Source organism: Papio anubis, chromosome 7 (assembly GCF_008728515.1).
Source record: "Papio anubis isolate 15944 chromosome 7, Panubis1.0, whole genome shotgun sequence".
Taxonomy (NCBI): Eukaryota; Metazoa; Chordata; class Mammalia; order Primates; family Cercopithecidae; genus Papio; species Papio anubis.
Window position 1 is genome coordinate 14,429,905 of NC_044982.1, and position 12,931 is coordinate 14,442,835.

At 39.6% G+C, this 12,931-nt stretch overlaps 1 protein-coding gene across 2 annotated transcripts in view; it reads right to left on the reverse strand.

The window, feature by feature from the left end:
* The window catches only part of CPSF2 (cleavage and polyadenylation specific factor 2), a 40,553-nt gene that overhangs the window by 11,859 nt on the left and 15,763 nt on the right, over nt 1–12,931 (reverse strand). For both annotated transcript variants that reach the window (XM_031667893.1, XM_031667894.1), the window contains exons 7-9: nt 12,030–12,145; nt 8,365–8,552; nt 7,421–7,711 (exon numbers count right to left, since the gene is read on the reverse strand). In XM_031667893.1, the coding sequence (XP_031523753.1) occupies nt 7,421–7,711; nt 8,365–8,552; nt 12,030–12,145 (595 nt within the window). The remainder of the gene's footprint in view (nt 1–7,420; nt 7,712–8,364; nt 8,553–12,029; nt 12,146–12,931) is intronic.

Here is a 12,931-nt window from a genome sequence, read left to right on the forward strand (position 1 = left end):
TTGGAGGTGAGAGGAATTGCTTGAGGCCAGTTCGAGACCACTATGGGCAACATAGCAAGACCCAGTCTCTACAAAAAAGAATAAAAAATTAGCCAGATGTGATGAAACACACCCATAGTCCTAGCTGGTAGAAAGGCTGAGGCAGGAGGGTCACACGAACCCAGAAGTTCAAGGATGTGGTGAACCATGACTGTGCCTCTGTACTCCAACCTAGGCAACAGAGACCCAAACTCAAAAAAAAAAACCACACACACACACAAAACAGGGCCGGGTGCAGTGGCTCACACCTGTAATCCCAACACTTTGGAAGGCCGAGGTGGGTGGATCACCTGAGATCAGGAGTTCAGGACCAGCCTGGCCAACACAGTGAGACCCCACCTCTACTAAAAATATGAAAAAAAAATAATTAGCTGGGCATGGTGATGCACACCTGTACTCCCAGCTATTTGGTAGGCTGAGGCAGAAGAATCACTTGAACCCGGGAAGTGGAGGTTGCAGTGAGTCAAGATCACGCCACTGCACTCCAGCCTGGCGACAGAGCGAGGCTCCATCTCAAAAACAAAAAACAAAAACAAACAAACAAAAAAAGTGTTCCCAGAAAAAAGTGGCTAGTTTAACTCACGACTCAAATAAACATACAAGTGTTTTTCTTGGAGACAGTCATTGTACTTTTAGTACACAATGCAAGTTCTTTATTAATACTTCCAATCTTGTCACCCAGCTTTTAAAAAATCTTTTACTAGGCCAGGTGCAATGGCTCATGCCTGTGATCCCAGCACTTTGGGATGCTGAGGCAGACGGATCACAAGGTCAGGAGATCAAGACCATTCTGGCTAACCCAGTGAAACCCTATGTCTACTAAAAATACAAAAAAATTAGCCAGGCGTGGTGGCACACACCTGTAGTCCTAGCTACTCAGGAGGCTGAGGCAGGAGAATCGCTTGAACCCGGGAGGCAGAGGTTACAGTGAGCTGAGATCATACCACTGCACTCCAGCCTGGGCGACAGAGCAAGATTCATCTCAAAAAAACCAAGAAACTTTTACTAAAAGAACTTAGTAATATTAGTAACTTTTACTATTCCCTCAAGGACATTTTTTTTCTTTTTTATAGAGATAGGGTCTCACTATGCTGCCCAGACTGGTCTCAAACTCCTGGCCTCAAACAATCCTCTCACCTCAGCCTCCCAAAGTTCTGGGATTACAAGCATGAGTCAGTATGTCTGGCCCCTCAAAGATACTCTCTTTCAAATTTCTTTTGTTTAATATACCTTTATACTTTGTAGAGGCAGTCTTGCTATATTGCCCAGGCTGGTCTGAAGCTCCTGGCCTCAGGTGATCCTCCTACCTTAGCCTCCTGAAGTGTTGGGAATAGGCATAAGCCACCACGCCCAGCCTCTGAAGGACATTCTTAAGTGAAACTAGCCTTTTTTTTGTTTTTGTTTTTAAATGACAAGTGTAGGGTGGTGAAAAATGCAGTGACTAGTAGTGGAGTTTTAGGCCAAAGTGTAAGGACTTTATGCACCACTGATCTTACTCATCAGTATAAATGTAGGCACAGTGAAAAGGCATATATCATCTTACCAGTATTATAAAAAATAGCTTTGGCCTTGTGGACTCCCTGAAAGGGTCTCAGGGACTCCCAGGGATCCTCAAACCACACTTTTGAGAACCACTAGATTAAATAATCACAGTACACATATACAATGTACTATTATAAAATTACTAAAAAGCATTCATTTATTTATTCAAAAACATTTAAATGTTTATAATATACCAGGTACTATGTAAGGTAGATCTATATCTTCTTACATTGTTCAAGAAGGACTCAAGTGAAAATACAAGTCTCAGGATACGTGAAATATGTGACAATTTGGTCCCATCTCTTTCTCTCGCGCACTCTCTCTCTCACTATATACACACACACACACACACACACACACACACATTTTTTGAGATAAGGCCTTGTTATATTGCCCAGGCTTGCCTCAAACTCCCAGGCTCAAGCAATCCTCTTGCCTCAATAGCTGGGACTATAGCCACATACCACCACACCTTGCTCCCATCTCTCTTCAAAAAAAACAAAACAAAACCAGATATTAGTATATCAATAAGAAAAAAAAATTCCAGAATATATATGCTTCAAAAATGTCAATAGTTATGACAATTAAATGCAGTATGTAGTCACGGATGGGAACCTGGACAAAAAAGGAAAGGGTAATTATAAAGGACAACGTGGTCATCGGTAAAAGGTGAATGCTGAATGGGGTCAGTGGATGAAATGGTAGGATGGTATCGATGTTGATTTCCTGATTTCAATGGATGTAACATGGTTTTGCTGGAGATTGCCCTTGTTTTCAGGTAATACACACTGGCAATATTTAGAGATAATGATGAAATATTTGTAATTTTTCTTCAAATGGTTCAGAAAAAGTAATATTTTGTCATGTGTATATAAGTGATAAAGCAAATCCAGTAAAATGTTGACAATTGGGGAATCTGGGTATAATATTTTGTAACTTTCCTGTATGAAATTTTTTCAAAATTAAAAGTAATGAAAAAAAGGGAATCTTTCTGAGACTATTCTAGTTCAGGGGCTGCCCAGTGGGGTAAGGGGAGGGGAGACAAGTAACAACAAAAAAATTAAACCAAAATCAGATTATTTTCATGTCTAAAATAAATGGGTGATTTACATGTTTAAGGCCAGGAGCAGTGGCTCACACCTGTAATCCCTGCACTTTGGGAGGCCAAGGTGGGAGAACTATTCGAGGCCAGTAGTTCAAGACCAGCTTGGGCAACACAGCAAGTTCCCATCTCTATAAAAAATGTTTTTAATTAGCTGGGCATGGCGGCACATGCCTGCAGTGCTAACTACTTGGGAGGCTTAAGCAGGAGGCACGCTTGAGCCTAAGAGTTCAAGACTGCAGTAAGCTATGATCAGGCAACTGCATTCCAGCCTGGGTGACAGGGAATGACATGACCCTGTCTCAAAAAAATAAGAAGTTAAAATAAAAAAGTAAATACATGTTTATATCTGGCATCTCACATTTGCCTAATAACTTATTTGAAAATAAGTTTCATTCAGAAAATAGTGGGTTTTTTTTTAAAACAGTTAGCAACCTACACAGATGCCTTTGACCCACCAATAATCTTTAACAAAGTCTTTACCTCTGTGATTTAGTTTATGCCTGTTGCTATAACAAATTTTTCTATCTTATTTTTCATTTAAAATATATAAGATTAATAGTTTATTTAGAAACAGATTTCTAGAATAACCAACTCTAAAATATTTTTCTTCCTACTCCTTCACCGTATTACCTCCAAGTTACTCCTTTTTCTGATCCAAATCTACTCCAACCTATGAATCCTTACTCGTTGTTCATTTTTGCTCTTTCTAAATGAATAAGACTTGACTTAGAAGGGCATTAGATAGAGATGAAAAAATACCATACTTGGTAAACTTTTCTTGTCTAACACAATCAGAAATCTGGTTTATTCCATATTCACTTTTTTGATCATTCATGAATTCAACCAATGCTCTTACTGAGGGCCTCCAACATGTCAGGCACTGTTCTGGGTGCTAAAGATACCGAAAAACAAGGGCCTTTTTCTCATGGAATTCAAATTCTAGTTGATGGTGGGAAGAGGAAGACAACAAACAAGGAATACATCAGATGGTGACGAGTGCTAGGAAAAATAATTCAAGTAAGGTGATGGGCAGCTAAACCAGGCAGGTATTTTAAATCTGTAGTCAAAGGCCTACCTGAGAGGGTAGGCCTCAGGTTTAACCTGAGACCTAAATGACCAGGAGCCAGCCACACACAAAGCCAGGAAAGAACACTATAGGCAGAAGACCAGCTAGTGCAAAGATCCTGATGCACTGTAGGGCATAGAGAAAGTGGAATAAGCTAAGGTCAAAAGGTAAGTGGGGATTAGATCATATAGGATCTAAGAAGCCTGCGTAAGTAGTATGGATGTTATTGAAAGAGAAGAAGGAAGGTTTTGGAGCCATTTAAGCAAGTGAATGACATGAAATGATGAATGTTTAAAAGATCTCTCTGGGAGTTGTTATCCAATCGGTACAGAGTTTCAGTTTTGCTACATGAAAAAGTTTTAGAGATCTGTCATACAACAATGTACATATAGTTAACGCTACTGTACTGTACACATAAAAATGGTTAAGACAGTGAACTGTATGTGTTTTTTATTGTTTTTTGAGATGGAGTCTCGCTTTGTCACCCACGCTGGAGTGCAGTGGTGCAATCTTGGCTCACTGCAACCTCCACCTCTCAGGTTCAAGCAATTCCCCTGCCTCAGCCTCCCGAGTAGCTGAGATTACAGGCGCCTGCCACCATGCCTGGCTAATTTTTTGTATTTTTAGTAGAGACGGGGTTTCACTCTGTTGGCCAGGCTGGTCTCAAACTCCTGACCTCGTGATCTGCCTGCCTCTGCCTCCCAAACTGCTGGGATTACAGGCGTGAGCCACCACACTCAGTCCCCTATTTCTTTTTTTACATTTCTATTTTTTACCTTAGTTGGCTCTGCCCAACACGCTATAGAAATATTCTATTTCTCGATCAGGGTACAGACTAGACAGGTGCATTCAATTTGTAAAAATTCATCATGCTATACACTTAACGTAGATTTCAGTATATATTATACTTCAGTGAACATTTTTTAAACTTCAGATTTTTGGCTTGAATATGTGGGAAGTGCTGCATTCTCTGAGATAAGACAGAAGAATAGTATTGGGAGTAGGGGAAGAATAAAAATTGTTTTGGATGTGATCAAGTAGAGGGGAAACTGCTAGATAATGAAGATGGGAGGGATAACTGCAAAGGAACTATCACTAAGAAGGTGAGCAAGAAAAGGTCCCTGAGCATGAGCATGAGTTATTAAAAAGATCAAAAACTTAACATTTGATGTTTTGGCTGTTTTTCATTTCTTTAGCATGCTTCTGAACATCACTGTCTATCTTTTTTCCCAAACTTAAATCATTTTTCTTTTACTAATTCCTCAAATGATTTATTAGACCCAATTTAATTTCTAGTAATTAAAATTTTCAAATTCAGTATTTCCTATCTGATGAAATTGTTTCAAGTATTTCTTAGTTCCTTTAACCTTGTATTTCCAAGCTACTAAATAACCCCAAAGACACCATTTTACTTTGCTATGCTTGCTCAGAATCCTGGCTCAACAATTCTATAATTATAGTACATATATCTCAGATTTTAGTTACTGATGTTATGCTTTTCTTAAGTAGAGTTGGAAGACAGATATCCCTACCACATAGCTTTTAACAAACTAAACTTTCCTTAAAATGACTGCTAAGGGCCAGGTGCGGTGGTTCATGTATAATTCCAGCACTTTGCAAGGTGGAGTGGGTTAGGGGGAGGGGGAGGGACAGCCTGAGCCTAGGAGTTCGAGGTTACAGTGAGCTATGATGGTGCCACTGCACTCCAGGCTGGGTGACACAGCGAGAGTCTATCTCTAATTAAATAATTACACGAGTGCTACAAAGACAAAATGAGAAGCAGCTTTATGATACTGCTTTATGTTACAGCTTTATGTTAAGGTTTAGTCACCTAAACTTTTGCAACTCTGGCAGTTATTAACCATCCCACTATATCAAATGCTACAAACTTTAATGATATACTAGTTTTGAAAAATCGATAGAACTGATGCACTGGTTATTAAGCAAACGATCTTTGGGTATACTAGTCATTGAGCTAATTGTCTTGTTCCTATAACAGGAGATAAGGCAGCAAATGCAGATGCAGATCAAGTTAGTATATTTAGTGGTGGAAAGATAAAGGAATTCCTGACTCACTGCTTCAATTTCTATGTTAAGTTTGAGACAAGATCACGTGCTATGAATGAAGGCTGAGAGTGAGCTGTAGGATCTTTGAGGAGAAAGAAGATATAAAATTGCCTTACAGTGAGAATGGGAACATCCTACCGAATGCTGAGTACTGGTGTAGGGTCCCCTTCTGAGATGTGAAGTTATGCATGTGAAAACAAATCTGTCTACACTGTAGTGTTTAACTTCAGAAACATAAAGCTGCTTAAGTACAGGCACGCACCAAGCAAATGGTTTAACTAAGGTCAAAGCCTTTCCAGGCGACTAAAACAGAAGTGTAAGAGAGTTAAAGGTATTTGCAAAATTTTGATTAATTGTGAACCACTGAGTTTAAGGCTGGAAGGATGACAGACAGTATAAAGGTGAGGTTCATGAACTGAAAGTCCCAATGGAACCGAAGAGTTGTTGTCATGAGAATAACAGGGAAAGTCAGCTGTAAATTCAGAATGAGATGCTTGGAGACTGTTCGGCCAAAAGAAGGTTACAGGCATGACCACAGGAACAGATAGCATGACAGCAGGAATGGATGTCTGAGGTAAGATGAAGGAAAAGATTAAGAAATAAGGTGTCAAGTAACTGAGAAGAATTGGACAGATCATACACATGGATGCTAAAGTCAATGAGAATAAAGTCCTGAATACAAGTGGACAGGAAGACTGTGAATCAGGGTCAAATGGTGAATGAGTTACAGAATGACCAAGAGATCATTAAATGTCAGAAACAAGGAGGGGTCAGCATATCAGCAGGTCTGAAGGCAAAAACTGCAAATGGAAGATAAATAGCTAGGAAGCTGCAATACAGAACAAGGAAGACATGTACTCCATTCAAAGTACATGCAACACTGAAAGAAAGAGTAATTATTTCTGGAGGCTACAGGATAAAGAACGTCTTTAGGAAAGAGTCTGATTTAAATTAAGCAAGAGACAGGAAAGGAACCTTTCAGAGACTGAGAAAACACTGTATATGCTTACCCTCTGGGTAAACTAGAGGGTACCAAGGAAAAGTTTAAGAATGAGAACTTCTTTTGAGACCACCCACAGCAATACAATGAGACGTCTCTACAAAAAATAAAAATAAAAAAATAGCCAGGCCTGGTGGCACACGTCTGTGGTTCCAGCTACTTGGGAGGCTGAGGGAGGAGGATCCTTTAAGCCCAGGAGTTTGAGGCTGCATGGAACTATGACAGCACCACTGCACTCTAGACTGGGTAACAAAGCAAGACCCCATCTCAAAAAAAATGAGAACCTCCAGTTAAGGAACTCTGAAATTTGTGCTATTAAAGGCTCTCTTCTACAGTAATTTTTTTTTTTTAAGAGATGGGGGGTAGGTCTTGGCATGTTGCCCAGGCTGACCTCAGATTCCTGGGCTCAAGTGATCCTTCCACCTCAGCCTCCCGAGTAGCTGGTACTACAGCACACATCATCACTCCTGGCTCTCAAGAGTAATTCTGATCAAAATCCTAAAACAACTTCAAGTTTTATTTTTGGTCACTATTTTTTATACATCACGCACAATGTATCCCCCAAACAGTCTTAAGATAAAGTTCACATACAAGTGCTTACCTCTATTTCTGTAATTTTTTCAGAAGGATTATCAATTAGGAAACGTGCTAAAGTCCCAGGAGTAGTTCTGTAAGTTAGAATGATTGAGTTTTTAGGATCCTGACACCACTGAATAAAGAGATCCCTTGAAAATCCACATTCCAGGTCAGGTTGGCTGGCAAGTACAACTTTAGGGCTAGGTACTCGGGCCAAGTCAGAAAGACCGTGACATAAAGAGAGATGGCGAAACTGAAATGGATTATTTCTTTTGTCTTCAAAACATCTCATCAATTTATCACTCATCCATTCTACCTAATGTGGGGGGAAAGATGACAAGAATTAGAAATCCTATAACTTCAATATATTCTCTAATAGTCAAGGAATCCAAGTTCTATCTTTTACCCCCACTGGTTGCTTAAATTTGTAATGTTTTGACAAGCAGCTTATTTTCTGCTTCCATTTCCCATTAGATTATCCCACCCTAGTTTTCATCCCAAAAAAACCCAATTTTGCATTATATTTCACGTATAAATCACCTTAAATCTTTTTGAAAAGGCAAGGTATATGTTCTAAATGAAAATCTTACTCCCAGAGATTGCTATTTCAAGGCAAAAAGCTTATTTAAAAGAAAGAACAATGAATTCTAACATGTATATGCTATGAGGTAGGTTCTATTTTTGTCCCCATTTTACAGACTGGGATACTAAAGAGTTAGAAGAGAAGCAATTTGCCTAATCTTTAAAACAGGGATAAAAGGGAAACTACTTAGTAGAATAAATACAGATTAAATGAAATAATACATTTAAAGCACACAGAACAGTAAATGGTTAATGGCAAGTTATCATCATTACTAACAATCTCTTCAAGGGAAAAATAAAATCCAAAAAACAATGAAGACACCCACTTCCACAGACCCAATCACTGTAGCAAACTTCTTTATTACAAATGACAACATGAGAACAAACCTGGGATTTAGAAAACTCTACCACATTGTAACTGACATTATTTAGGAGTGCCAATGAGTAAACACCCAGTCCTGCATCTTTAGTCCTCCAAATCTGATCAAGAAGTTGAGCAAGTTCCAAAACTCTGCCTGCTGTGTCCACTGCTATTAACACATTTCCATCACCTCGAAGTGTTTCCAGGACATTTGCTAGAAAACAAGAATGTAAAATCCCTATAGAACATAACAATACTATGCTACAAAATTACAGATAATTTTCTCTCTCTGTTTTTATTAGAAAGACTGTAATTTACAAATAAGCAACTACTAGGCCAGGTACAAAATAAGGAATTTTGTTCAGGTCATTACAACTGCTTTTGATTCTGTTGACTATCTCTTCAGAAATTCAGTGTCATTAACTCTCAATCTTTTTTCATTGAAAAATTATAAATCAGTAGTCCTCAACACTCTATACATTATAATACACATGGAAAATGGTGTGTGTATCACTGAGAAAATTGTTTGGCTAGGCCAAATGTAACCAGCCTGGTGTTTCTGGGCTACCCCGGTCTCGCCTATCCACCCCAATGAACTTTGTCCCAAATTTATGTACATACATATATATACACTCGCACAATTATATATACAGCCATCCCTCAGTATCCATGGGTACTGGCTCCAGGACCCCCACGAATACCAAAACCATCAGATGCCCCAAGTCCCTCATATAAAATGGTGGCCAGGCGCAATGGCTCACACCTGTAATCCCAGCACTTTGGGAGGTCAAGGCAGGAGGATGGCTTGAGTCCAGGAGTTCAAGACCAGCCTGGACAACATAGGGAGATCACATCTCTATGAAAATATAAAAATTAGCTGGGCATGGTGGCACACGCCTGTGGTCTTAGCTATGTGGGAAGCTAGAGGGAGGTGCTTGAGCCCAGGAGTTTGAGGCTGCAGAGAGTCGTGAATGTGCCACTACACTCTAGCATGTACAATAGAGAAAGACTTTGTCTCAAAAAAAAAAATATATCTGCATACAACCTACATACATCCTCCTATATACTTTAAATCATCTCTATTGCTTATAATACCTAATACAATGTAAATGTTATGTAAATGGTTGTTACACTGTATTTTTTTTACTTATATTTTTTAAATTATTGCATTATCTTCTTTTATTGTTTTTTCAAATATTTTCAATCCACAGTTCGTTGAATCCTCAGATGTGGAACAGCAGCTACAAAGGGCCAACTATGTATGACACATAGTTCGTATGCGTGTATGCCTATAGAATAAAATATAGATCATATTCCCTCTCAACAAGTGTATCTTTATGGATTTCCTTGCTCTAGATGAAAGTCCCCTTGGAAATATGTCGTAAAACTGAACTCTAGCAAAAATAAGAATTAAAGAGCTGCTCCTTTTTCTGTTTTTTAGTTTGTTTGTGTGTTGAGACAGAGTCTCACTCTGTCACCCAGGCTGGAGTGCAGTGGTGTGGTCATAGCTCACTGCAGCCTCAACCTCCTGGCCTCAAGCAATCCTCCCACCCCAGCCTCCCAAGCAGCTAGAACTACGGGCCTGTACCACCATGCCTGGCAAAAAAATTTTTTTTTTTTTTGTAGAGATGGGGGTCTTGGCCGGGCATGGTGGCCCACACCTATAATCCCCAGCACTTTGGGAGGCCAAGGCAAGCAGATCACGAGATCAAGAGATCGAGACCATCCTGGCCAACATGGTGAAATCCCGTCTCTACTAAAAATACAAAAAATTAGCCGGGCGTGGTTGCGCACACCTGTAATCCTAGCTACTCGGGAGGCTGAGGCAGGAGAATCGCTCGAACCCAGGAGGCAGAGGTTGCAATGAGCCAAGATCGCGCCACTGCACTCCAGCCTGGTGACAGAGCAAGACTACATCTCAAAAAAAAAAAGGCCAGGCGCAGTGGCTCACCCCTGTAATCCCAGCACTTTGGGAGGCCGAGGAGGGCAGATCACAAGGTCAGGAGATCAAAACCATCCTGGCTAACATGGTGAAACCCCGTCTCTACTAAAAAATACAAAAAATTAGCTGGACATCGTGGCAAGTGCCTGTAGTCCCAGCTACTCTGGAGGCTGACGCATGAGAATGGCGTGAACCCAGGAAGCAGAGCTTGCAGTGAACCAAGATCACACCACTGCACTCCAGCCTGGGCGACACAGCGAGACTCTGTCTCAAAAAAAAAAAAAAAAAGAGATGAGGTCTCACTGTGTTACCCAGGCTGGTCTTGAACTCCTAGCTTCAAGCCATCCTCTTGCCTCAGCCTCCCAAAGTGTTGACCATTGACCAAAATGTCAGGCATGAACCACAGTGTCTGGCTTGAGCTTCTTAAAATTGGTGCAACACAGTATATTATTAATAGTTATACTTTTAAAGTAGATGAACTAAAAACAATGGTTGAAAACATGTTTAAAAATGGAATCCAATTTTCCCTGCTGAAATCCCATATAGTTTATTTAAAAAGAATATAAGGCCGGGTGCAGCGGCTTACACCTGTAATCCCAACACTTTGGGAGGCTGAGGTGGGAGGATCACCTGAGGTCAGGAGTTCAAGACCAGCCTGGCTAACATGGCAAAACCCCAGCTCCACTAAAAATACAAAAATTAGCTGGGCATGGTGGCACATGCCTGTAATCCCAGCTACTCTGGAAGCTGAGGCAGAAGAATCACTTCAACCCAGGAGGCAGAGGTTGCAGTGAGCCGAGTGTGCCACTGCACTTCATCCTGGGTGACAGAGCAAGACACCACCTCAGAAAAAAAAAAAAAACAATGTAAGATGAAGCAAGCAGCAATGGCCTACTATATTAGAGTGTAAAACACCCAAAATTAGTGGACTCTTTGTGCCCTCATTTATCCACTTAGCTCTTTGTTCATTTTTCTTCTAGAGTATATTTTTCTAATAGATTTGTATGAGGTCTTTACATATAGACATATGCCAGTGAGTGCCAGGGATAGCTAGCTATGTATTGACTGGCAAAAAGAAGCCAATCTTTACACTCTTCCACAAAAGTTAAGTTCAAACCAGCTAAGTTTCTTCTTATACAAAAACTGATGGTCACATAATATTTTTTTCAAAAATACTAAAGTTAACCAATCTCTTATGACCAAGAAAAGTGTTAAACAGAATACAGTCATTCCCACTATCAAGCATTTCCACGGCTACTCAAAAAGGACATTATACATTGGGTACAACATTCACGATTCTGGGGACAGATACAGTAAAAGGCTAGATTTCAGCACTGTGCAATATATGCGTTAAGAAACCTGTACTTGTGGCCAGGTGCGGTGGCTCATGCCTGTCATCCCAGCACTTTGGGAGGCCAAGGCACGTGGATCACCTGAGGTCAGAGGTTTGAGACCAGCCTGGCCAACATGGAGAAACCTTGTCTCCACTAAAAATACAAAAATTAGCTGGGCATGGTGGTGTAAACCTGTAATCCCAGCTACTCGGGAGGCTGAGGCACGAGAATCACTTGAACCCAGGAGGCGGAAGTTGCAGTGAGCCGAGATCGCACCACTTTATTCCAGCCTGGGTAAAAGAGTGAAAGTCTGTCTCAAAAAAAAAAATGAAAAAAAACAAAGAAACCTGTACTTATATTCCCTAAATATACAAAAAGTTACAAAATAATAATAAGGACACGAAAGAATACGTACTCAGAAGCTGCTCATCTCTCTGTTTTCTTCTAGGCTGTACATATGTAGCATTGAATGAATCTGTGATAAGTAAGGAAGGCCTGCTTAGCATTTCCAGGGAACATCCATTTAAATGGCTATAAGAAATTTTAAGAAGAGGAATATTTTATATCATTTCAAGTAAACAATAATAGCTTCTCTTACTTAAAAAATAAGCAGCTTCATTTATAAGGTGTTCCCTCTTCTAACTATAAAAGTAGACACGCTCATTGATAAGAAATCTAGTAACTTCAAGCAAGTATAAAGAAGAAAATAAAAATCTTCCAGAGTACCATTACCCAGAGATAACTGACATAATATTTTGGTGTACATCCTTCTAATCATATAAGTTCTTCTATGCACACATTTTTTTTTTCTTTTCGCCCTGTCTTAGGGTACTGATATACATATGTATTTTTGAAAGCTGATATCCCATATACATTCCTATATACTCAGTTCTATATCCTGGTTTTTACTCATGACATAAACTTCTTTTGTAAACTAAATGTTTAACAGTTATAAAAACATTTTATTGTGTCTACACTGTATTTGATCCCTTCCCTTTACTGATATTTAGGTCATTTATTTTTGCCATAATAATCTTTCAAAGAACATTTTTACAAAAGCTTCAATTGCATTTCTGATTGTTTCTTTAGGTCACATTCCTAGAAATGTATTTACTGTAATATATAGTACTGCTAAAAGGCTTTCCAGAAAGATTTAACATTACCCAGAAAAGTTCAACCAAAAAGACTGACCAATTCTACATACTTCCCAGAAGAAAATCACCATTTAAAAATAATTTTTGACTACTGCAGTGGCTCACACCTGTAATCCCAACACTTTGGGAGACAGAGGTGGGCAGATCACTTGAGCCCAGTAGT